This window comes from Salvelinus alpinus, chromosome 27 (genome assembly GCF_045679555.1).
Source record: "Salvelinus alpinus chromosome 27, SLU_Salpinus.1, whole genome shotgun sequence".
NCBI lineage: Eukaryota > Metazoa > Chordata > Actinopteri > Salmoniformes > Salmonidae > Salvelinus > Salvelinus alpinus.
The window spans coordinates 33,706,541-33,733,641 of NC_092112.1; the positions used below are offsets into that span (position 1 = coordinate 33,706,541).

Consider the following 27,101-nt stretch of genomic DNA (forward strand, 5'->3'; position numbering starts at 1 on the left):
CCTATGCTTCCTGGCTGATGTTTTGGTCACTTTTGAATGCTGGCGGTGCTTTCACTCTAGTGGTAGCATGAGACGGAGTCCACAACCCACACAAGTGGCTCAGGTAGTGCAGCTCATCCAGGATGGCACATCAATGCGAGCTGTGGCAAGAAGGTTTGCTGTGTCTGTCAGTGTAGTGTCCAGAGCATGGAGGCGCTACCAGGAGACAGGCCAGTACATCAGTAGACGTGGAGGAGGCCGTAGGAGGGCAACAACCCAACAGTAGGACCGCTACCTCCGCCTTTGTGCAAGGAGGAGCAGGAGGAGCACTGCCAGAGCCCTGCAAAATGACCTCCAGCATGCCACAAATGTGCATGTGTCTGCTCAAACGGTCAGACTCCATGAGGGTGGTATGAGGGCCCGACGTCCACAGGTGGGGGTTGTGCTTACAGCCCAACACCGTGCAGGACGTTTGGCATTTGCCAGAGAACACCAAGATTGGCAAATTCGCCACTGGTGCCCTGTGCTCTTCACAGATGAAAGCAGGTTCACACTGAGCACATGTGACAGACGTGACAGAGTCTGGAGACGCCGTGGAGAACGTTCTGCTGCCTGCAACATCCTCCAGCATGACCGGTTTGGCGGTGGGTCAGTCATGGTGTGGGGTAGCATTTCTTTGGGGGGTCGCACAGCCCTCCATGTGCTCGCCAGAGGTAGCCTGACTGCCATTAGGTACCGAGATGAGATCCTCAGACCCCTTGTGAGACCATATGCTGGTGCGGTTGGCCCTGGGTTCCTCCTAATACAAGACAATGCTAGACCTCATGTGGCTGGAGTGTGTCAGCAGTTCCTGCAAGAGGAAGGCATTGATGCTATGGACTGGCCCGCCCGTTCCCCAGACCTGAATCCAATTGAGCACATCTGGGACATCATGTCTCGCTCCATCCACCAACGCCACGTTGCACCACAGACTGTCCAGGAGTTGGCGGATGCTTTAGTCCAGGTCTGGGAGGAGATCCCTCAGGAGACCATCCGCCACCTCATCAGGAGCATGCCCAGGCGTTGTAGGGAGGTCATACAGGCACGTGGAGGCAACACACACTACTGAGCCTCATTTTGACTTGTTTTAAGGACATTACATCAAAGTTGGATCAGCCTGTAGTGTGGTTTTCCACTTTAATTTTGAGTGTGACTCCAAATCCAGACCTCCATGGGTTGATAAATTTGATTTCCATTGATCATTTTTGTGTGATTTTGTTGTCAGCACATTCAACTATGTAAAGAAAAAAGTATTTAATAAGAATATTTCATTCATTCAGATCTAGGATGTGTTATTTTAGTGTTCCCTTAATTTTTTTGAGCAGTGTATATACACACGTTGTTTTGTATATTCCCCAGGCACAAACTAGCAGCGAAAAAGTGAAATATGGCCATTTCGAGTACTGATGATGACAACTCTCCAGATATCCAGCATCAAGATTCTGCCACAGCTATGTGTCAACAAATGAAAGAGGCTGTAAAAAAAAAACTATCAACGAAACCCACAGAGTTTGTGTCCAAGCTCATTCCCAAGCTGCTGGGCGAGGACAACTTCCCAAAGCCCCTCATCATTGACCATGCACACCGCTCTCTACAGGCGAAGCCCTCACCAGGTGCCAAGCCATAATCGCAAGGGTGCATCACTTTGAGAAAAAGGAGCTAATTCTATGACTTGGATGAGCTATGGAATAAAAAAGCCAAAAGGTTCTCATCTTCCCCGACTACACCGTGGAGGTGATGGAGCAACGACGCGCATTCCGAGAAGTGATGCAGACCATGAGATAGGCGGAGGTGAAATACAGCCTGCATTTTCCATCCAAGCTACATGTCCATCACAATGGGATGACAAGAGTCTTCACCAAGCCCAAAGAAGCTGCAAGCTACGTATCAAAATTACAGAAAATCCCCTGAAAGGGTGAAATCACTCGCCACAAATGTCTTTGTTTATTCATAAATTTTAAAGTATTCATTTGTTTTCCAACAAACGCGAAAAGGGCCTCATTTATGTGAGATGGGGAGAACAGTGCTTCATTTGGGGAAGCAGTGGGGAGGGTGGGTTTCTCTGGGGTCTGTAACATTTTTTTGTTTCTGTTTTCTGCTGCCAGACAAGTTTTATTTGAATTAGTACATGTTTAAGAGGTTTTATTTCAAATGCCTTTGGATATAAATGCCAAGGAAATATCATGGGAATCAGTCAGATGTTAAAGGTGTCACATTAGTCTTGTGGAATGTGCACGGTCTCGGGCACGCGAGCAGAAGGTGTATGGTATTGAAGCACTTGAAATCACTTGGTGCTGACATAATTTTTCTTCAAAAACCAACATAAAAGCTACCGAACAGCATCATCTGAGATCCAACTGGATTTCTGAAGTTTATCAATCACCCTTCTCTTCCAAGGCTAGAGGTGTTGCTATTCTCTTTCAATAAAACATCCCTTTTCAACTCTCGTCCATGTCTACAGACCCACACCGTAGGTACATCATAGTGTCTGGGAGCATTCACTTTTCCCTGTCACCCTATTGAACGTCTATGGCCCAAACAGTGTTGACCCACATTTATTTATGAATGTTTTTGATTTACTCCCAGATCTTAGTACCACTAATCTAATACTCGGAGGTGATTTTAATTGTTACCCTGACCCGTATCTTGACAGACTAACTACACGTACAGGTTCTAAATAATCTAATCAAATCCAGGAAATGTAGTAGACATCTGGAGACCAACATCCCACAGACAAGAACTACTCATTCTACTGTCATGTTCACAAGTCTTATTCTAGAATCGACTACTTCCTAATAGATTCCAAATTGATACCCAATGTGCTCAATTCGAAATACCTTAGCAGCTTCATAAGTGATCACAGTCCAATTATGTTGTCCCTTAATCTCTCTTTACCTAAACAGAATTACAGTTGGCATTTAATCCCTCCTTGCTCACAGACCAAGCATTCATTGACTGCATGACAGCTAAGTTGAATGAGTTCCTCAAGACTAATGACACAGGAGTGGTATCTGATTCTACACTATGGAAAACTTTTAAAGTGGTTATGAGAGGTCATATTATTTCATATGAGTCTGCCATTAAACAAAAGGGAATCGCATGCGACTGGATAAGATAAAAAAAATCTCCACGCTTTGAAGGGGACATACAGAACTTCACTCTCTCAGGTTGACTACAACAATATTTTGAAATTAAAATATATTATCATCTTGGTTCCCAGGTCAGTAACCTCCTATTAAAGCTGAGACAAAAACTATTTGAACTAGGGGACAAATCGGAAAGGTTGCTGGCTAGACAACTAAAGAGAGCACAGGCAAACAGAGCAATCCATAAATCCGGTCTGAGGCAGGCACCTTGCTGACAGATCCTAAACTCAGAGTTATATTCTTCCAGATTCCGATTTTTCTAGTTCTGATGTGTCAGCCTTCTTTGACTCCATCAGCCTGCCAAAACTTGATGATAGCGTCAATAAATGTTTTCCCACCTGGAAAGGCTGCAGGCCCCTATGGTTTGGGCTGTGAATTTTATAAAACATTCACTGTAGCCAGTTGTGGTCGTTGCCATTTAAGGTGAGGGAAGACGCTGATCTAGATGGGTTAGGGAGATAGCCTAGTGGTTAGAGCCAGTAACCGAAAGGTTGCTGTATCGAATCCCAGAGCTGACAAGGTAGAAATCTGTTCTGAACAAGGCAGTTAAGCCACTGTTCCCCAGTAGGCCATCATTGTAAATAAGAATTTGCCTAGTTAAATAAAGGTTCAGTAAAAAAATAAAACAATCTAGGGTGTAATCATTAGGCCAACAGTTGATAACAAGAGTTTCGTTTTTCCACAGAATAGGTGGAATGAATACACCTCTGATCACGTGTAAACATGGTTCACTTTCATAGCAGCCACGTTGTATTCCTTCTCTGATCTATGCGCTCGTGTCCTCTCACCTTTTCCCTTCACCTGTGGACTTCAGTGCACAACACGTCAGCTGTATGTGACCAGGCGAAAAAACCTTTCCAAGCCAAACCATATCATTACCACTACAAACAGCCTACATCGTTGTCACCATATTGACTAAAGTTACATCAGTCAAAATAGCTAATACTAAAACTAACAGGTTAGTTACCCACCACAATTATGCAGTAAAGTTAGTGTACAATCAGTAAGCAGTTTAGCACTTACATAGGCGGGCCCTGGTGGCAATAAATTAGTAAAACCAAAAGCTTACCTTGACTTGGAAGAGTTCCAGTGTTGTGTTGGATAGTCATCGCCAGCTAGCTAACATAGCATCCCTATGTTTTTGAGTAGGCTAAACTGAGTAGGCTAAAGCAGGGTTTTTGAGTAGGCTAAACTAGCTAGATGCAATTTCTCGCTAAGTAAGTGAAACTCTCTTGCTTCTCCTTCATTTTGGAAGAAATCTATTTGTTCAAAACTGTTCAACTATTGTCTTTCTCTCTCTTTGAGTTGATTACTCACCACATTTTATGCACTTCAGTGCTAGCTAGCTGTAGTTTATGCTTTCAGTGCTAGATTAATTATCTTATCCTTTGATTGGGTGGACATGTGGCAGGCTTGAAAACTATTACGGACTACAAAGGGAAACCCATACGCAAGCTGCCTAGTGAACCTACCAGACGAGCTAAATTCCTTTTGTGCTCGCTTCGAGACAAGTAACACTGAAACATGCACGAGAGCACCAGCTGTTCTGGATGACTGTGCGATAACGCTCTTGGTAGCCGATGTGAACAAAACCTTTAAACGGGTTAACATTCACAAAGCCGCTGGGCCAGATGGATTACAAGGACGTGTACTCAAAGCATGTGTGGACCAACTGTCAAGTGTCTTCACTGATATTTTCAACCTCTCCCTGACTGAGTCTGTAATACCTACATGTTTCAAGCAGACCACCATAGTCCCTGTGCCCAAGGAAGCGAAGGTAACCTGCCAAAATGATTACCGCCCCGTGGCACTCACGTCGGTAGCCATGAAGTGCTTTGAAAGGCTGGTCATGGCTCACATCAACAGCATCCTCCCGGACACCCTAGACCTACTCCAATTCGCATACCGCCCCAACAGATCCACAGATGACGCAATCTCAATCGAACTCCACACTGCCCTTTCTCACCTGGACAAAAAGGAACACCTATGTGAGAATGCTGTTCATTGACTACAGCTCAGCGTTCAACACCATAGTGCCCACAAAGCTCATCACTAAGCTAAGGACTCTGGGACTAAATACCTCTCTCTGCAACTGGATCCTGGACTTCCTGACGGGCCGCCCTCAGGTGGCAAAAGTAGGCACAACACGTCTGGCACACTGATCTTTAACACTGGGGCCCCTTAGGGGTGTGTACTTAGTCCCCTCCTGTATTCCCTGTTCACCCACGACTGCGTAACCAAACACGACTCCAACACCATCATTATGTTTACTGACGACTCATCAGCGGATTTTTCTGGTGATCCCGACAGAACAAAAGTTGTTTTGTCGAGGTCACGAGATAATTCAAAGTACCACGCATCATCCATTCATTTGTTCAGATGCACGATAACCACTTCATCAAGGAGCCCTGTGGCTGAATTAATTGCAATGCGAGGCATTTAAGCCCTGAACGATACCTGAAGGTGGCACCTTCTCCCTGGCGCTGTGCCACCCCCAAGATCACAGCCAATTACATGCAAGGAACAATGCAGCTAACTTTGCTAGTCTTGTGAGCTAGCTAGTTAGTTATGTAGTCTTGTTAGCTAGCTATCAAGCTAGTTTATATATGGTGGATGTTAGCTTGCATAACTGATATGTGTATATTTTAAGGACACTTCATGTTTTGTGGATAATATTTACATTAACATTGGGTGAGCTCCATTCCTGATCTGATCAGATTCAAGTCAGGATGCTGCCTTGGCGGCGGTTTCATAGGTAAGGCTCCTTGCAGGCAGATTAGCTGTCAAAGTGCTTTATAGGCAGATGCATATCTGATCCAGGGGGTGAACTCTATTCCTGGCAGGCTGAGCAGATTCAATAGCAGCCTCAGAAGTTGATGTCAGGTTGCTGCTTTGTTGGCTATTTCATAGGTAAAACTCTTTGCAGGGAGATTAGCTGTCAGCGCGTTATATGCTGACACATATAATCTAAAGTGGGTGAGCTCTTCCTGGCAGGCTGATCAGATTCAATAGCAGATTCAGAGGCTAATAAATCAGGATGCTGCCTTGTAGGCTGGTCTATATGTAAGATCCTTGCAGACAGCCTATTAGGCAGCATTCTGACTTATCGGCCTTTGAGGCGGCTATTGAATCTGATCAGCTCACCCACTCTGTAAATGTAAATATTATCCATAAAACATGAAGTGTCCCTTACAATTAGAAACATGTCAGTTATGCAAGCTAACAACCAGCATATATAACAAGACTAACCAAGTTATTGTGCCTTCAGAAAGTATTCACACCCCCTTTTCCACATTTTGTTGTGTTATAGCCTGAATTTAAAATAGATACAATTTAGATTTTTTTGTCACTAGCCTACATACAATACCCCATAATGTCAAAATGGAATTATGTTTTTAAAATTGTTACAAATTAATAACAAATGTAAAGCTGAGTCAATAAGTATTCAAAACCTTTATTATGGCAAGCCTAAATCAGTTCAGGAGTAAAAATGTGCTCAACAAGTCACATAATAAGTTGTATGTACAGTGTGCAATAACAGTTTTTAACATGATTTTTGAATGACTACCTCATCTCTGTACCCCACACATACAATTATCTGTAAGGTCCCTCAGTCGAAGTGAATCTCGAACACAGATTCAACCGCAAAGACCAGGGAGGTTATCCAATGCCTCGCAATTGAAGGGTACCTATTGGTAGTTTTAAAATAAAATAAAGGAAAAAAACGAACATTGAGCCTGGTGAGTTATTGATTACACTTTGGACTTTTAATGGCTGTGATAGGAGAACTGAGGATGGATCAACAACATTGTAGTTACTCCACAATACTAACCCAATTAACAGAGTATTAAGGAGGAAGCCTGTACAGAATACATATATTCCAAAACATGCATCATGTTTGCAACAAGACACTAAAAACTGCAACATTTACTTTTTGTACTGATTACAGTGTTTATATTTGTTGCAAATCCAATACAACACATTACTATGTACCACTGTCCATATTTTCAAGCATAGTGGTGGCTGCATCATGTTATGGGTATGCTTGTAATCGCTAAGGACTGGGGATTTGTGGTGGGATAAAAAAGAAACGGAATGGAGCTAAGCACAGGCAAAATCCTATAGGAAAACCAGGTTTAGTATGCCTTCCACCAGACACTGGGAGATAAATTCACCTTTCAGGAGAATAACCCCCCCCAAAAAAGGCCAAAACTACACCGGAGTTGCTTACCAAGAAAATGCTTACCAAGAAGACAGTGAATGTTCCTGAGTGGAGTTTTGACTTAAATCTACTTTATTAAAATCTATGGCAAGACCTTAACATTGTTGTCTAGCAATGATCAACAAACATTTGATGGAGCTTGAAGAATTTTGAAAAGAAAAATGGGCAAATGTTGGTCAATCCAGATGTGGAAAGCTCTTCGAGACTTGCCCAGAAAGACTCACAGCTGTAATCACTGCCACAGGTGCTTCTACAAAGTATTGACTCAGGGGTGTGAATAATTATGTAAATTAGATATTTCTGTATTTAATTTTCAATACATTTGCAAACATTTCTAAAAACATGTTTTCACTTTGTCATTATGTGTGTAGATGGGTGACAAAATTCAGGCCGTAACACAACAAAATATGGAATATGTCAAGGCGTATGAGTACTTTCTGAAGGCACAGTAGCTGCGTTGTTGCTGGCATGCGATTGGCTTTAGTCTTGGGAGTGGCTTACAGCCTGGGAGACAAACTGTCTGTCAGGCATTGGTCAGGGCTTAAATGCCCCACGAGGGCTTAGATGCCCCAAGAGCTCTTAGCAAGCTAAATGTTCCTTACTTTGAGCTAACATTCTAAATTATAAACTGATGAGCTCCAATCACAAATGAAAGCATGATGCTTGCATGAAATGTACCATTAGTGTAGCAATCAATAAAAATATATGTGCTCATCCACTGTGGGCTCTCAGCCATACTGTCAATGTATCATCAATGCCTCCACTCCTATTTATATATTTTATCTCGTGAAAAAAACGCTTGTTCTGTCGTGATCATGAGATAAATAAGTTGTGATCTCGACAAAATGAGTGATTTTTAAAAATAGTAATGTCTCCATTTTCTGTTTCCAAAACTAGAATCTGTAACAAAAAGAGCAGACTGCCTTTTGTACGCTTTACCTTTTGCCAAAGTTTCAAAAAATTACATTGTTGAGGAGTGCAAGGGCAAATTATTATTGCACACGCTCACTTCACAGAGTAGGCGTTCCCAATGGAAATATTTAAAAAATGCTAGAATGCGCCAATAGGATTTCACTAGCTCATTCTTGTCTCTGCCCACCTCCTACTTGTTTTGCACACTATCATTAATTTGCTCCTATTGGAAACAACAGGCTGTGGTCTATCTTGGGTTAGATATAAACATATTTTGACTAACTTACTATCTAGTTAGCTACCTAGTTAGTGTAATAGCAAAAATTATGATAACTAGCTAGCCCCTTTAATCTGTGGTAGCTAGCTATTAGTGTTAGCAAGTAACGTTAAACACTAGTTAGCTAACTATTATTATTAGCTAGCAGTTGATAACATAACTAACTAAGCCTAAATTATATAAATCATTATAATGATTTATGTGTAGCTACAGTGTCTATGCTAAATTGTCATGGATTCCTTTTCTCCCCCAGAGAAATACTCTGGGGGAGTAAAATACTAAAATACTTCACAAAATACTTCTTACGCAAAAACTTAAGTATCTTAAGAAAAAACAAGTTCTAAGAATAGTTCGTAAGTGCAATTTCTCAACAATTTCTCTTAAGTTTTAATGATTTTCTTACGAACTTCGAAAATATCTTCATAAGATAGTTTTAGCTAGCTATTTAGTTACTAATGACAATCATGTAAGCATATTTCTTACTGATATTACTGTTCTAAAACCTGTTCTTGGGTTTAAAATCAATACTGAAACTTCAGATGAAGTTTGTGTGAATTTTTTTTTTTTTTATTGCTTTCATGAGCTTTCTCTCTGACTGTCCTGTGAGACAAGGGTTTAGCTGTCTTGGAATGAAGAACCTTTTCAACAACTTAATTTTCAAGAATCACATTTCTTTTTAACTTTTTGAAATAGTGCAAGAACATTTCCAATAATCTATTTGAGGAATAGCAATTTTGCTTAACTTCTTAAGTCTATAGTTAAGGACAAAATGCTAGTTAGGAAATGTCTTCTTAAAAAGGTTTTGTGAATCTCAGCCCAGACATCTGTTGTAAATTTCTATTCTGACTCGTAATGTTAAAAAGGGGAGAAAAAGACCCCCCCTGTTATCTGAATTAGCTAGGCTACTCACTATACCACTGATAGGCTACACATTTGAGTCACTGCAATTAAAATTGTTTTCCCAATGTATTCTTCCGTTAAATTACATTTTGTTCTTACTATGTATTGCATGTTTGAGGACATTATATACTGTTATAAATGTTAAAGTCTGGCTTTAAAATAAGGTATACTTTTAGCAGTTATACATGTGGGTAAATCATTTATAGATTATTTGAGAGTTCACTTAGAGCTTAGACATACTTACAGTATAGGCAGTATTGGGTACTCATCACTACTTGAGAGAAGATTCAACACTTAGTTAAACATGTTCAGTCAATGACTGGTGGTTATGAAGACCAAAACATTCAACGTTGAGAGGATACATCCTCCACTGTTTCACCAACCAAAGGTATTACGGTTACCATTTCACACCAGAGTATTCACCATACTTGGACTATCACAGAGAAGTAGTAAGTGTGTTGATATAATCTAGTAAGGGGTAATATGTTGGGAATGATAATTGAATACATTTGGTCAGGACATCAGGGTTTCAAAGGTGGGTTAATCATGAAAACCAACCTCTTATTTTCCTGGGACAGAGCACAAATAACTTGTTTAACTGTGCAACTATTGAAAATAAGGTTGCATGATGAATCATAAGGGTTGATTGTATAAGCATTTGTATGTGCATTTATAAATGGTTAATAACTGGAGGTAAATATTGGCTCGCTATTTGGCAAACACTGACCAATTATTGCTCTATTTTGACCAATGCGATATAACTGTTTGTTAATGGTTTGTAATGCACATACAAATGTTTAAATAATAATTAATGTAATTACAACCTTTTTATAAACCCTTTACAAATGGAACCTTATTGTAAAGTGTTACCCTACTGCCTATTGATAATAGTATCTTCTGACCAACTGGTGGCGCTTGTTCTTAACATTAACACACATCGCTTGCGGTCAGTGGCGACCCGTCATTCAGGGCACCAACTGTTTAGCTAAAAAAAAGAATGTTTTGCCTGTTATTTTGGCATTAATTTGTGTCACATATTTTTGCAAACAATTAAAAAAATATATTGAGTTCATAAAACCGCATACCAACATGGTCTCTTTTTTGCTTTCTTGAGTAAGGCAGCTCCAAAAAGCATTTGTTTCAGCCTAGCACAGTGCTTTCTGTGGTGGTGGGACAGCCAGGGGAAAATACCTAGAGTAGGGGTTGGTAATGTTCTCTAGTTGCGCCACGATTGGCTCAGTGTTCTGTCACTCATGGGGTCACTACGTCACTGCAACATCTATGGGGAGAGCTCAAAAATTCAAGCTCCTTGGGTGCTGTAATAGAGTTACATTAGAAGTGCCCATCCAAGAAGACTCCAGGTCATTGGCCACAGATAAAATGAGTCAAATCACGTTATATCGACCATAGATTTGACTGGACTGATCATCATACTTTCAAAATGTTAGCTAGAAAGCTAGCAGTCATCGTCAATCTACTGGAAAATCTTTTTCAATCCTTGCCATGTCAAGAGAAATTATGAAGAGAAATTATAGATAGAACCTATCGGTGCTCATCGGTCATTACACAACAAATTGGAAAATGCAAATTCAATAATGAATGGTTTGGAAGGAATCAGTGGCTAACTGCAAGCATTGCAAAGCAGTCACTAGCCTGCTATTCAGTTGAGACGATGTGTGGTCCAAGTCTGGGTCTAAGGGTCTCTTTTCCAAGCTTAAAAGGATAAACATTCTACATTGGCCATGCTGTCAATCCAGCATGACTTCTGCCGCGTTCAAAACAACTGGAAACTCAGAACTGGGAAATATCAGACTTCAGTGAGTTCAAAACATCTGGGAACTCTGGGGAAAAAGGAGCTCTGACTGGGGAAAATAAGTATTGAACGGTCATCAAACTCGGAATTCCCAGTGGGGAACTTGGAACACTTTCTAGAGCTCCGACCTGAAGAACACTGACGTCATGATTTGACCGTGTTTTTCAAAGTTCCCAGTTGTCTTGAAAGCACCATAAATCCAGAGAATGCCAGACTTATGACAAAATGTGATGCCAAAATTTGACCATGAAGGACCGCCACGCCACCTTCCTGTTCAAGTGGGGACAGCACAACAAGGTGAGTCCAAAAATGTATTGTATGCTGCTACATAAATTATGTAATATGCCAGGGAGATTTGTATACTGTAGCTAAGAAAGTAATACTAAGTGTATGTTGTGTAGTAAGCTGTTAGTAGCCCATATGCCTCACCCTAATAATTTGGTCCCTCTTCCTCTCATCATTTAGCCTACTGTTCTGACTTGGTGGTGCACATGTAGACTATAGCCTGTTTTAGAGAAATTTCATTATCGAATATTGTAAGAGCTTTCATTGTCTTCTTTTATGCCCCCTTTATTTATCCTACAGTTTTGACTTGGTGTACAGGGAGAACACTGTAAGAACGGCCCATGTTCTGAATTCTGTCGCTGTACATTTCAAAAGTTATATTGACTACGTTCGTCCTTACTCGCTCATTAATGTCTTAATCGAAATTACAGATTGCCCCTTATCCGCTCGAGGCAATCCGTCCCCTTATGCCATAGTTTGTACATCTCAATTGTCAGTAGAAAGCACATTTGTTTAAGCAAGTCAGCCATATCAGCTATGTTATTTAAAAAGGCAGTAAATGAGGCTGAATGACAAGGCTCTGCTGATAGACATGTGTAGTAGTGGTAAATTGTTGGGACTAGTGTTGGGACTAACAGTTCTATATCGTGGAGCTCCGCCCCAAGCCTGAGAGGAAAATTATTCACACACCTAAAGCCAATAGGAGTACAGGTGTCCCGACAGTGGTTCCTCCTTTAAAAGTTGCGTCATACTTCAGCACATTTTGCGGGCTGCTGCACAACGTTATTTAGTTGTCAGCCATTTTTTCTGTTAATGCAAGTTAGTGCCAGTTTGACCACCAGAGGGCATCTTTGAGAAGCATTTGATAGCCTTCCATATTGGCATTACCAGAGAATTTAAAACCTTTTTTGTAATAATATAGTATACATGATTTTAAGAAATTTGGCTTAATTAATTTGATTAATATTATAGTGCTTCTATTCCGAGAAAAACGAAAAACGAAACCCTTGTGGTTTCCGTTAGGATGGAATGGAAAATATGGTGCTGTACAATGTGACATTGGAGGATTTACCTTCATTAGACAACTTTGTTTCTATATTTCTGTAAATCAGTGATATTTATTCCCATAGTAATTCGTTATGGATCTATAACTAAATCAGCATCTGCATTTTGAAGAGTATTTTTATCATTATTTTATTAACGAAAGCATAAAGATGCTGATGAAGAAATACAGTACTGTACAGTATATGCTTTTACATTTGGATAATAAAGCATTTAGAAGATATAAGCCACCTGCATTTGTTTATTAGGCTACAATACATACTGTAGTAAACATGGGAAAGTGCCTAATTCCTTACGTAAGGGAGAGCAGGCCATGTCTGTACCAGAGAATGCAGGGCATGCGGGAGACTGGGGGTTCAATTAATTTGCTTAATATTATGGTGTTTCTATTCCAAGAAAAACAAAAAACCCTCTGTCTTTCCGTTAGGATGGAATGGAAAATACTGCACTGTACAATGTGACGGACTGCAGTACTGGGCTATTTAGCTAAATAATCCCTGTGTCTTGCGCGGGCAGGGTCTTACAATGTTTAATAATCCAAAGGGGTAGGCAAGAGAATGATCGTAAACAGGCAAAAGGTCAAAACCAGATCAGAGTTCAGGAGGTACAGAATGGCAGACAGGCTCGTGGTCAAGGCAGGCAGAATGGTCAGGCAGGTAGGTACAGAGTCCAGAAACAGGCAAGGGTCAAAACCGGGAGGACTAGAAAAAGGAGAATAGCAAAAGGAGTACGGGAAAAACACGCTGGTTGACTTGACTAAACATACAAGATGAACTGGCACAGAGAGACAGGAAACACAGGGATAAATACACTGGGGAAAACAAGCAACATCTGGAGGGGATGGAGAAAATAATGAGGACAGGTGAAACAGATCAGGGTATGACACCTGTGTATGTCAACTTTTGGACTGCCTTCTCCCCCTCTAACCGGGGTCGTTGTCAGTGGGTCACAAACCAGTAGAATACGTAGAGCTGGGTCGCTCACTATTAGAGGTTTAGATGCAATGGTAATTGAGACTGCACCCGTGAATGTTTCGCAGCAATAAAGGGATTCTGATATATTACGTAAAAAATGTGGATTTTGTAGCATTTATTGCAATGTTCATAAACTGCACAGCACAAACAAAGAAATCATTGACAATTTGGGACTCAGTGAGTTTACAGCCGAGGCGTTGCAAGAAATCCTGTCAAAGGATGTTCTGCCCTCACAGGCCCCTGAGCCTGTGTAGGGAGGTGACTTGAATTGGAATGTGACTGAAGGAGTGGGGTGTTTTTCTTTATGTCTATTTTTGTATGATGTCAGTTTTTCCACCTTTTTCCATACAATGGATATTTTTTCTATAGTTTACCACCCGTAGAGTAGATGGCGACGTGCACCTCTAACTCTTATTTGCGGACCACAATAATAACATTGAAAAATAAGAAAGTTGGGTGAGGCTGATTAGAGGAAGATGGCAGGAAAAGAGAGAATTAAAATATGGAAGGCAACATTTACCACTACACCTTTTGAGAGTGAGGATGGGTGGGAAGAAGACAAAGGAAGGGAATCCAGCGTGCCAGGAAAACAGAAAGGCAAAAGGTGGAAGAAGGCAACATACCACTATGCACCAGCCAAGCTTCTGGGAGAGCGTTATAGTTCCCTTTTGATTAAAATCTACAACTGACAAGAGTGGTGATGAGTTACCTGTTGTGGCAGGTGCAGTCAAGACCGCCGAGATTGAGCCTCGTCCTGATGATGACAAAGAGGATTCTGGCCCAGTGGGAGTGAGATTTTTGGAGAGAATGGATCCTTTCCTTCTGGCGGATCCATATGTGGTGTCAGGTTAGGTGGAGAAGAGGTGTGGGACTGTTGAGTTGGTAAAAGTAACTCGAAGAGGACTTGCAGTGATTATTTGTGTTTCTACCATCCAGAGGGAGTGGGCGCTTCGTACCAAACGCCTAGGGACAGGTACTGTGACTTGCTTTGCTCTCCGGAGCAGGACGCCATTGAAAGGAGTGATAACTGGGGTGGCGTTAAGTGTTGAAGAGGAGCAATTGAAGTGAAAATTCCCAGTGTCTGTGATGTCCACCGTTTTGTGCGACGCAGACCTGGTAGAGAGCGTGGTGAAACAGAGAAGACATTGTCTGTTCTGCTGAGTTTTGATGCAGAGTCTTTACCCCGAGTCTTTACCCAGAGTCTTTAGCTTTTATCCCTAACCCATTACTGTGTTTTAGGTGTCAAGCTTATGGTCATGAGGTAGCTGTGTGCAGGAGGGAGATTCGTAGATGTGAGAAGTGTGTAGGTGGGATTATGTAGTACCGGTGGAAGAGGTTGTGTATGTTAACTGTATGGGTACCCATGGTGCTGAAGATCATAAGTGTCCGATGAGAGAAGGCAGGTTGAGGTTGGCAGGATCAGAGTAGTATAGAAGTTGTTGTATGCTGAGGCACTGAAAAGAGTAGTAGAGGCAGATGGGTCCAGGGTGAATGAGCCTAAGAGAATCCCTGTGAGTAGGCAATAGAGAGTGATATGAATAACATGTACTTCAGTAAGGTTGAATTCTTAGCGTTCATAGCCTTGGTTATCAACTGTACTGCCGAAATGGAACATAAATCACAGAAAATACCTGTGGTGGTGGCAGCTGCAGAGAAGTATGTGGGTGTACGAGATTTACTGCAGAAGAGTTACAAACTGTGTTAAGAGATAGTGTCCCATCCATTTTTTAAATGGGTGTAGGGTCAGTTGGTAGGGAAATTTTTCTACCAAGTGTAATGAACTCACACGCCAGAACAATAGGTGGAAACAGAGCTAGATAAGAGGAATAGATGAATAGGGAGGCTGTGAGGTCAACCGATCCTATTTCTCAATTCCTTAAGGCTGAATTCCAGCTAAACTTGGAGAGGGGTTAGGGGCTGGTGAGATGGCGATGGGATAGCTCACTGAGTCAGGTGCGCAATAGAGTGCATGCACAGTAGCATGTTGGTTGTGAACAGAGCTGTTGGGTGTAAGTTGGCGGAAAGGGAAAAAAATGAGAAAAGTGGAACATACTGTATTATATGTAAATATTGAGGGGGGGGATAGCACAAGCCTTCTGGAAGATCTGATGAAGGAGAATATAGCGAACAGGAAAAAAAGGAAAAGTGGAACATGTTTTGAGTAAATATGGAATGATGTATTACAAATAACTTTTGGAAGAGCTACAGAAGGAAATTGAACGTGATGAGAGTCAGGATGAATTAACTGCAGTGGCAGATGCGGTGAAGACCGCCGAGTTTGATGATGAAAAAGTGGGACTGAGATTTTTGGAGAGAATGGATCCTTGCCTTCTGGCTGATCCATGTAGTGTCAGATTTGGTTGAGAAGAGGTTGGGGAATGTTGGGTTGGTGAAAGTGACTTGAAGTGTAGATTTCTGGAGTTACTGCCGTCTAGAGGGAGCTGCACGCACCACGCAAATTGGGTCAAGAACTGTGACTTGCTTTCCTCTCCGGATCAGGGCACTGTTGAAAAGAGTGATAACTGGAGTGGCGTTAAGGAGTGGTCAACTGGAGTGGTCAACTGAAGTTGAAGATTCCCGGTGTCTATGACGCCTGCCGTTTTGGTGCGACACAGACCCATTGGAGAGCGTGGTGAAACAGAGAAGTTTTGATGCAGTCTTTAACAGATAAAGTCAAGTTAGGATCAGTTATACTGTGAGAGCTTTTGTCCCAAATCCATTACGGTGTTTTAGGTGTCAAGCTTATTGTCATGTGTCAGCAGTGTAGGAGGGAAATTCCCAGATGTGAGAAGTGTGCAGGAGGACATGAGACAAAGGAATGTGTAGTATTGCTGGAAAAAGTTGTGTGTGTTAACTGTAGAGGTACCCATGGTGCTGGAGATCAAAGGTGTCTCCACTGGGATTCTCTGCCTCTAACCCTATTACAGGGGCTAAGTCACTGGCTTACTGGTGCTCTTTCATGCCGTCCCTAGGAGGGGTGCGTCACTTGAGTGGGTTGAGTTACTGACGTGATCTTCCTGTCTGGGTTGGCGCCCCCCCCTTGGTTTGTGCTGTGGTGGAGATCTGTGTGGGCTATACTCGGCCTTGTCTCAGGATTGTAAGTTGGTGGATGAAGATATCCCTCTAGTGGTGCGGGGGCTGTGCTTTGGCAAAGTGGGTGGGGTTATATCCTTCCTGTTTGGCCCTGTCCGGGGGTATCATCGGATCATCGGATTCCTGTGGTCCCGTGTGGCTCAGTTGGTAGAGCATGGCGCTTGCAACGCCAGGGTTGTGAGTTCATTCCCCACGGGGGGACCAGGATGAATATGTATGAACTTTCCAATTTGTAAGTCGCTCTGGATAAGAGCGTCAGCTAAATGACTTAAATGTAAATGTAAATGGGGCCACAGTGTCTCCTGTCTCAGCCTCCAGTATTTATGCTGCAGTAGTTTATGTGTCGGGGGGCTAGGGTCAGTTGGTTATATCTGGAGTACTTCTCCTGTCTTATCCAGTGTCCTGTGTGAATTTAAGTATGCTCTCTCTAATTCTCTCCTTCTCTCTTTCTTTCTCTCTCTCAGAGGACCTGAGCCCTAGGACCATACGTCAGGACTACCGGGCATGATGACTCCTTGCCGTCCCCAGTCCACCTGGCCTTGCTGCTGTTCCAGTTTCAACTGTTCTGCCTGCGGTTATGGAACCCCTACCTGTCCCAGACCTGCTGTTTTCAACTCTTAATGATCGGCTATGAAAAGCCAACTGACATTTATTCCTGATTATTATTTGACCATGCTTGTCATTTATGAACATTTTGAACATCTTGGCCATGTTCTGTTATAATCTCCACCCGGCACAGCCAGAAGAGGACTGGCCACCCCTCATAGCCTGGTTCCTCTCTAGGTTTCTTCCTAGGTTTTGGCCTTTCTAGGGAGTTTTTCCTAGCCACCGTGCTTCTACACCTGCATTGCTTGCTGTTTGGGGTTTTAGGCTGGGTTTCTGTACAGCACTTCGAGATGTTAGCTGATGTACGAAGGGCTATATAAAATAAACTTGATTGATTGATTGAGTGTCCGGTGAGAGAAAGGCAGTAGTAGTCTAAGGCACTGCATCTCAGTGCAAGAGGCGTCACTACAGTCCCTGGTTCGAATCCAGGCTGTATCACATCCGGCCATGATTGGCTCAGCGTTGTTTGGGTTTGGCCGGGGTAGGCCGTCATTGTAATAAGAATTTGTTCTTAACTGACTTGGCTAGTTAAATAAAGGATAAAAAAATGTAAAAGAGGAAGATAGGTCCAGGGTTAAGGATACTAGATGGATCCCTGTGAGTAGGCCCGAGGCCAATAGAGAGTGGTAGGAATAACATGGGCTTCAGTAAGATTGTTTTTTTGGCGTTCATGCTTGTCAACTGTACCGCAGGAATGGAATGTAAATCACAGAGGATAAATGTTGTGGTGGTGGCAGCTACAGAGAAGTACTTGGGTGTATGAGATTTTATTGTAGAAGAGGTACAAGGTGTTTTGAACAATAGTGTCCCTTCCACCCAGCTGCTGGTGTGGGATCAAATATGGTTGTGAGAGGAAGCCGAGTGTTCGGCAGTAAGAGATGGATTTTGGCCGACACTCAGCAAATGTTCTCATCAATGGAACATTTGATCTCAATACAGTTTTTTTTTCTCCAAAACTACAATCTGTTACGAACGGAGTGGACAAAGTTTTGTAGACTTTAACTTTTGCCAAAGTTTCTAAAAATGGCGTTGTTTAGAAGGAGTGCAAGGGCAAATTGAGTTATTGCACACACGCAAATACACACACCAGTGGAGGCTGGTGGGAGAAGTGTTTCCATTCTATTTATTCCATTCACATTCACATTTAGCTCCTCCCACCCTAATGGAAATATGCAAATACATGCTAGAATGCACCAATAGCCTCTTGATAGCTCGTGCTTGGCTCTGCCCACCTTCTTGCTGTATCTGGCCCGCTGGGCAGACACTTCAATCCGGCCCGCGAGACATTACATTTAAAAAAAAAAATTTTTACCCCTTTTTCGTGGTATCCAACTGTCCCATCGCTGCAACTCCCGTACGGACTCGGGAGAGGCGAAGGTTGAGAGCTGTGTGTCCTCCGAAACACAAGCCAAGCCGCACTGCCCGCTTAACCTGGAAGCCAGCCACACCAATATGTCAGAGGAAACACCGTACACCTGGCGACTGTGTCAGCATGCATGCACCCAGCCCACCACAGAGCGATGGGACAAGGAAATCTCAGCCTGCCAAACCCTCTCCTGACCAGGAGGATGCTGCGCCAATTGTGCACTGCCTCATTGGTCTCCCAGTCAAGGCCAGCTATGACACAGCCTGGGATTGAACCCGGGTCTGTAGTGACATCTCAAACACTGCAATGCAGTGCCTTAGACCGCTGCGCCACTCGGGAGGCCCCCACAAATTGCTTTTAACAAACAATTGGTCCGCCCAAAACTGTGTTCCTCCGTTGAATTTGAAAATCCTGATGTGGCCTTTGAGCCAAAAAGTTTGCCCACCCCTGTGTTAGATGGTTGGGTTAATGGGTTAATCATTTTTTTCAAGCAAAGTATAAGGGAGTTGTACTCCAGTCTAGTATGTGGCGATAATGCAATATTTATTGGATGCCAACCGCCGTTAAACCTCATCGAAGAAGAAGAAGTGTTTGGCTCTTCCCACCTCCTTGCCTGTTCTGCACACTAGGATTCACTCTGGTCTATCTTGGGTTAGTTGTAAAGATCTTTGACCGCATCTTATGGTTCTAGTACTTTAGGTTACTTGGTGAGAGGTATCAGTAGCTTCATTAGGCCTGAATCACTCGCGATAGGCTACGACGACCAAGAATGAACAGGAATTGTCTCTGACATCTGTAAGTAACGCTTTTGTTGTTTATTTCAGTAGCTAGCTAACGTTACTTGCTAGCTATCGTTTCATCAGCTGATTAGCTAGCTAGTTAACGTTATCTCGCGACCTAAGTTAGACTAGCTATTCACTAACGTTAGCTAGTAAACAATCCACCTGAACAAGACTAACGTTAATCATGTTTGACATTCAAAAACTAGGTGCTAACGTTAGCTAAGCGCTACCCAACGCTCCTAAAATTTCAGTTAAAACTACGATACAAACAATTGGCAACGAACGTTACGTTAGCTAGCATGACAGAACTAGCAGCAGCTAGGTAACGTTAGCTAGATAGTTAGGTCTTGCTGAGGGCCTTACTTTAGCTAACTGTCTAATTGGCTAGCTAGCCAAGTTCCACACTGACCAAATTATACTGATGGTATGACACTACTAACTAGCTAACGTTAGCTAGCTACCTAGCCTATGAATAGTTAACTACTTACAGTACAATGTTAAAGTAACCATTGAAACATTAACGTGGATAACTCTCTAGTTATATAGTAAGGGCAACCGTAGTGTCAATGTTTGGTATTCATCATCAATATAAGGTTCGATCCAGGCCCAAGTGTTGATGAGTTGATGTCAGTGTTTACCGTAACGTTAGAATACCTGAGCTCTGACCCACTCGGCCTAACAACGTTACGTCTCACTGCCTGCCACATAGTCTGTATGCAGTTAGTTAACTAGCGTTAGTTGGATAGGTATCTAGTTACTGTAACAGTTAATTAGCTCATATCCGTTTTATATTGCATTGCATAGGAAGAGGCCTGGGCTGGCCCTCATCACTGAACTGTTGGCGCTACTGGGCAGAATCTCCAGCCATAACTTTGGATATCGTTAGCAGATAGCTAGAAGACATCGAATAAACCCTTTCCAAGTTCGACATTGTTGATTTGATGCCCCCGTCGTTCTGACAGACAGAGCCGCCAATATGATGCCGGTGAGTGTTGGTGAATGTACATGTTATGCTTGTCGTTCGACACTTCACAAAGGGAACATGGAGGCATTAAAGCTGGGATCCTTAATGGTGAATCTGCCACTAACGATTGGGATATTACATTACGGGACATCATTGCATGCGTTCGATAGAACAGCAGAATATGTATTGCAATGGTTTTTTACTAGACACACATCACCTAATTTTCATCCGCAAAACAATAACAAAGGTGCTGGGGCGGACAGTGGTTCTGTTTCCCTTAATGCGGATTCCATCTGTAACTGTTGCCTCAGTCAAACTCTGTGAGAAGTGTATGTTACCAGGAAGATGATACGTGCTTGAAACAGTGGGTTTTGATAACGTTTCGCTTGAAATGTGCAGAGTAGAGCTCAACTTATTCTACCACTCTGCTAGCAGGGTTCTCACCGCTCACCTTTCCACAATCCCCCAATATTTCTCCACGTGCCCTCCTCTCGTTGAAAATAAATGGGGGCAGAACTTCTCCTGCCAAATGTGTTGTTGTTGAAAACCCACTAAGTTCTTGCATCCCTTCTCAAATATTTGAAGCATTGTTCCAACTAGACCACTGGCTCATGAAACCACAGCTCTAGTTAGATCCTTGTATGGCTACTTCTTCCATATGGTGTTCTAGTGTAGGATGGATTATAGATAGGTGAACACTTTTCTACCTACCTTGGCGATACTTCCATAATTCTTGATTTTTGAATTGCACCAATGTCCAGTTGCAGGTGGAACCCCGATAACCAGGGAATGTTCAGAAATAATTAAATACATTTTTGTGTTTTGGTAGCATTGTGTAATGCTGTGCATTCTTCTACATGTGGCCGTAGCCACGTTGCTTAGAAATGACTAGTTCCAGCAAAGATGTTAGGAAATATGAGATGTTTGTCAGCTAAGATGGCGAGAAACCTCTTCACGCGGTGCAAAAAGTAGATTTCATATTTTTGTGAACATCCTCTGGTTTTTGGAGTTCCACCTGCAACTGTAAACAGTTGTTAATAAGACACTGGTGCCTTCAAAATTTAGAATAAATGAAGTATCACCAATTTTAAGGTTGGTTGAACATTGTTTTACCATATTGTCAATGAACCATCAACTCGACCACAAGCTTTAGCTATGCCGCTTGTTCGAATGCTTTGGCTAGTGAAACCCCAAAGCAACAATTGCAGTTGGAAAGTAATATTATGTCTAATGGCAAGTGCATGTACGCACCAGTGAATTAAATTATCACCTCTGCAAGTGTCTGGGAATACCATTTAAAAATGTGATTACATTAAAGAAAGTTGGGATAATCTTAGTGAACAATGTGGGAGGGGCAGCGCACTGACAATATTCCGCCAAGCCTGCTGCCCATTTGGGGATCTAATGAGATTAGTAGATTTTCAGAAAATCCACAGGGGTTTAAGTGCTGTGTGGCACTGTTCATTTCCTTTTAAGAAGGATTACATTAGTGCCTGAGGTTGGTTGAGCATTTAGGGTTAAAGGCGCTGCCCTCTGCACTCAAACAATCCCCTCTCTGCATGTGTTCAAATCCATGCCCCACCGGTCTTCACACTATGTTCCCTCATATCTGTCCCAGCTCATTTGTCTATCCCTTTAAAAAAATTATTTTTTCTAGTGAGCTCTTTGTCACCCTGCACTGGTTTGCAATGGTGACAATTAGCCTAGTTATGCATCATGGCTGTTAATTCATTTGTGACTTTGGAATGGGTGTTAGGCTACCCCTTTTAAGAGTTTTTGAATAGCCTAACTTTTGTGAAGGCTCCACTGACTTATGAAAAAGCAAAGGATTATACAGTACCAGTCAAACGTTTGGACACACCTAATAATTCCAGGGTGTTTCTTTATTTTGTACTATTTTCTACATTGTAGAATAATAGTGATGACACCAAAACTATGAAATAACACATATGGAATAGACGTCGACCGATTATGATTTTTCAACGCCGATACCGATTTATTGGAGGACCAAAAAAGCCGATACCGATTAATCGATTACATTTTTTATTTTTATTTATTTGTAATAATGGCAATTACAACAATACTGAATGAACACTTTTATTTTAACTTAATATAATACATCAATCAAATCAATTTAGCCTCAAATAAATAATGAAACATGTTCAATTTGGTTTAAATAATGCATTAACAAAGTGTTGGAGAAGAAAGTAAAAGTGCAATATGTGCCATGTAAGAAAGCTAACGTTTAAGTTCCTTGCTCAGAACATGAGAACATATGAGAGCTGGTGGTTCCTTTTAACATGAGTCTTTAATATTCCCAGGTAAGAAGTTTTAGGTTGTAGTTATTATAGGACTATTTCTCTATACCATTTGTATTTCATTAACATTTGACTATTGGATGTTCTTATAGGCACTTTAGTATTGTCAGTGTAACAGTATAGCTTCCGTCCCTCTCCTCGCTCCTCCCTGGGCTCGAACCCGGAACACAACGACAACATCCACCCTCGAAGCAGCGTTAACCATGCAGAGCAAGGGGAACAACCACTCCAATTCTCAGAGCAAGTGACGTTTGAAACGCTATTAGCTCGCACCCCGCTAACTAGCTAGCCATTTCACATCGGTTACACGAGCCTAATCTCGGGAGTTGATAGGCTTGAAGTCATAAACAGCGCAATGCTTGACGCACAACGAAGAGCTGCTGGCAAAACGCACGAAAGTGCTGTTTGAATGAATGCTTACGAGCCTGCTGCTGTCTACCACCGCTCAGTCAGACTGCTCTATCAAATCATAGACTTAGTTATAACATAATAACACACAGAAATACGAGCCTTAGGTCATTAATATGGTCGAATCCGGAACCTATCATCTCGAAAACAAGACGTTTATTCTTTCAGTGAAATACGTAACCGTTCCGTATATTATCTAAGGGGTGGCATCCATTAGTCTAAATATTCCTGTTACATTGCACAACCTTCAATGTTATGTCATAGTTATGTAAAATTCTGGCAAATTAGGCGCCCAAATTGTTGCATATACACTGACTCTGCGTGCAATGAACGCAAGAGAAGTTACACAATTTCACCTGGTTAATATTGCCTGCTAACCTGGATTTATTTGAGCTAAATATGCAGGTTTAAAAATATATACTTCTGTGTATTGACTTTAAGAAAGGCATTGATGTTTATGGTTAGGTACACATTGGAGCAACGATACGCACCGCATCAATTATATGCAACGCAGGACACTCTAGATAAACTAGTAATATCATCAACCATGTGTAGTTAACTAGTGATTATGATTGTTTTTTATAAGATAAGTTTAATGCTAGCTAGCAACTTACCTTGGCTTACTGCATTCGCGTAACAGGCAGTCTCCTCGTGGAGTGCAATGAGAGCGTTGGACTAGTTAACTGTAAGGTTGCAAGATTGAATCCCCCGAGGTGACAAGGTGAAAATCTGTCGTTCTGCCCCTGAACGAGGCAGTTAACCCATCGTTCATAGGCCGCCATTGAAAATAAGAATGTGTTTTTAATCTGACTTGCCTAGTTAAATAAAGGTGTAAAAAAATAAAAAAATAAAAAAATAATTGGCCAAATCGGTGTCCAAATATACCGATTTCCGATTGTAATGAAAACTTGAAATCGGCCCTAATTAATCGGCCATTCCGATTAATCGGTCGACCTCTAATATGGAATCATGTAACCAAAAAAGTGTTAAACAAATCTAAATATATTCCATATTTGAGATTCTTCAAAGTAGCCACACTTTGCTTTGATGACATCTTTGCACACTCTTGGCATTCTCTCAACCAGCTTAATAAGGTAGTCACCTCGAATGCTTTCCAATAAACAGGTGTGCCTTGTTAAAAGTTAATTTGTGGAATTACTGTCCTTAATGAGTTTGAGTCAGTTGTGTTGTGACAAGGTAGGGGTAGTATACAAAAGATAGCCCTATTTGGTAAAAGACCAAGTCCATATTATGGCAAGAACAGTTCAAATTAGCAGAGAAACGACAGTCCATCATTACCTTAAGACATGAAGGTCAGTCAATCCAGACAATTTCAAGAACTTTGACATTTTCTTCAAGTGCAGTCGCAAAAACCATCAAGCGCTATGATGAAACTGGCTCTCATGAAGACCGCCACAGGTAAGGAAGACCCAGAGTTACCTCTGCTGCAGAGGATAAATTAGAGTTAACTGCACCTCAGATTGCAGCCAAAATTAATGCTTCACAGAGTTCAAGTAACACATCTCAACATCAACTGTTCAGAGGAGACTGCATAAATCAGGCCTTCATGGTCAAATTGCTGCAAAGGAACCACTACTTAAGGACACCAATAAAATGATGAGACTTGCTTGGGCCAAGAAACACGAGCAATAGACATTTGATCGGTGGAAATTTGTCCTTTGGTCTGGTCCAAATTGGTTATTTCTGGTTACAACCGCTGTGTCTTTATGAGCGGATGATCTCCGCATGTTTGTTTCCCACCGGGAAGCATGGAGGAGAAAGTGTGATGGTGTGGGGGTGCTTTGCTGGTGACACTGTCTGTGATTTATTTAGAATTCAAGGCACACTTAACCAGCATGGCTACCACAGAATTCTGCAGCCAAAAGCCATCCCATCTGGTCTGCGCTTAGTGGGACTATCATTTGTTTTTCTTTTATATTACTTTTATAACAAAAAAACGCCATTTGGGTTGCGCGTTATGTTTAGAAAACCAAAGCCTCGTTCCGTTTGACGAAAATTCCAAAATGTATCCGTAATGGTCGTAGAAACATGTCAAATGTTTTTTATAATCAATCCTCAGGTTGTTTTTAACAAACATAATCGATAATATTTCAACCTGACCGTAACCTATTCAATAAGAGAGAAAAAGAAAATGGAGAGCTACCCTCTCGCGCGCAGGAACTAATCAGAGGACACCTGACTACTTTTGAAAAATCTCGCTCATTTTTCAAAATAAATGCCTGAAACTATGTCTAAAGCCTGGTCACAGCCTGAGGAAGCCACTGGAAAAGGAATCTGGTTGATACCCCTTTAAATGGAAGAAAGACAGGCCAGGTAACACAGATACAATAAAATAAAAATAAAATCACTTCCGGGTTAGATTGTCTCAGGTTTTCGCCTGCAGAATCAGTTTTGTTATACTCACAGACAATATTTTGACAGTTTTGGAAACTTTGGAGTGTTTTCTATCCTAATCTGTAAATTATATGCATATTCTACGATCTGGACCTGAGAAATAGTCCGTTTACCTTGGGAACGTTATTTTAAAAAAATTATAAAAAATCTGACCCCTAGCGTCAAGAGGTTTTAAGGGCTATTTGACCAAGAAGGGGAGTGATGGAGTGCTGCATCAGATGACCTGGCTTCCACAATCACCCAACCTCAACCCAATTGAGATGGTTTGGGATGAGTTGGACAACAGAGTGAAGGAAAAGCAGCCAACAAGTGCTCAGCATATGTGGGAACTCCTTCAAAACTGTTGGAAAAGCATTCCAGGTGAAGCTGGTTGAGAGAATGCCAAGTGTGTGCAAAGCTGTCAAGGCATAGGGTGGCTACTTTGAAGCATCTCAAATATATTTTGATTTGTTCAACACTTTTTTGGTTACCTCATGTTTCCATATGTGGTATTTCATAGTTGATGTCTTCACTATTATTCCACAATGTAGAAAATAGTAAAAATTCTGAAAAACCCTTGAATGAGTAGGTGTCCAAACGTTTGACTCGTACTGTATGTAAAATTAATGCACTACAAAACAAACTTAATGCAAAACCATTGAAACCAGGCCCACACTGATATAATTGACTGTACTTTAAAAGCCGAGGAAAGAGGTTAGAGTGGAGTAGATAAATATTGGGTAGTTGAACTTCTGACCCCTTCTAACGGTGTGGCTTTGGGTTCAGCATGAGGTTAGGCTCTCATGGGGAAGGCTGCTTTACCCATGCTGTGTTTCATGTACCCCCCCTCTCCACAGTCACTAGCACCCTACCCTACAGAGACATTCCATGGGGCTAATTTTGAAGAGAACAGAAAGACCTGCTCTGCTCTTCATGGTTCTTTTTTTTCTTCAGCCGTAGTATCATGTTTTACATCCAATTGGCGGCAGATTATCATGCAAATATAAAAAAAAATCTGCATATAGAAAACATGCGTATTTTCCCACCAGTGGTGTCTTTCACCAAACTGACTTGTTGCAGATTAAAATCAGTGCGTGGTGACAGTGCACACAAAATGTACTTTTTCGCTGAAGTTTTCATGTACCAAATAAACATTGAAAGTTAAATGTGTTTCCATTGCGTTTTCAACTCTACCGTTTTTTTGTTGTTGTCACAAACTGTTGCGTTAAATAGCAAATATGCCTACTCTGGTCTTTGCACGTGTGCTCTAGCCAAAAGCTTGCAGATGTGCGGTGGACTAGTCTACATGATGTGACTATTATGGATAAAAGGGAGAGTGTTTTTATTTGTCAAACGCAACTCAAGCATCGATCATCATAAGACCCTCAATATTTATTGGAAAGGAGCATCAAGATCACCGTGCCCTTGTGAAGTTCATCATGACTATTTCATCTGTAGCCTTAAACTGCATTTCCCAAGTTGTAGTGGGAGGACAACACACACCAAATAATCACGTGAATCCAAGTTTACTTCGATATGGTGGTTGTTATATCATTATTTG

At 41.7% G+C, this 27,101-nt stretch overlaps 1 protein-coding gene across 4 annotated transcripts in view; it reads left to right on the top strand.

The window, feature by feature from the left end:
- The first annotated feature begins 19,092 nt into the window (after positions 1-19,092).
- The window catches only part of ppp1r13bb (protein phosphatase 1, regulatory subunit 13Bb), an 86,306-nt gene continuing 78,297 nt past the window's right edge, over positions 19,093-27,101 (top strand). The window contains exons 1-2 of one of the 4 annotated variants that reach the window (XM_071370408.1): positions 19,093-19,469; positions 20,261-20,441. In XM_071370408.1, the coding sequence (XP_071226509.1) occupies positions 20,433-20,441 (9 nt within the window). In that variant the 5' untranslated portion in view covers positions 19,093-19,469; positions 20,261-20,432. The remainder of the gene's footprint in view (positions 19,470-20,260; positions 20,442-27,101) is intronic. The other 3 variants (XM_071370410.1, XM_071370411.1, XM_071370409.1) reach the window with 3 other exon arrangements.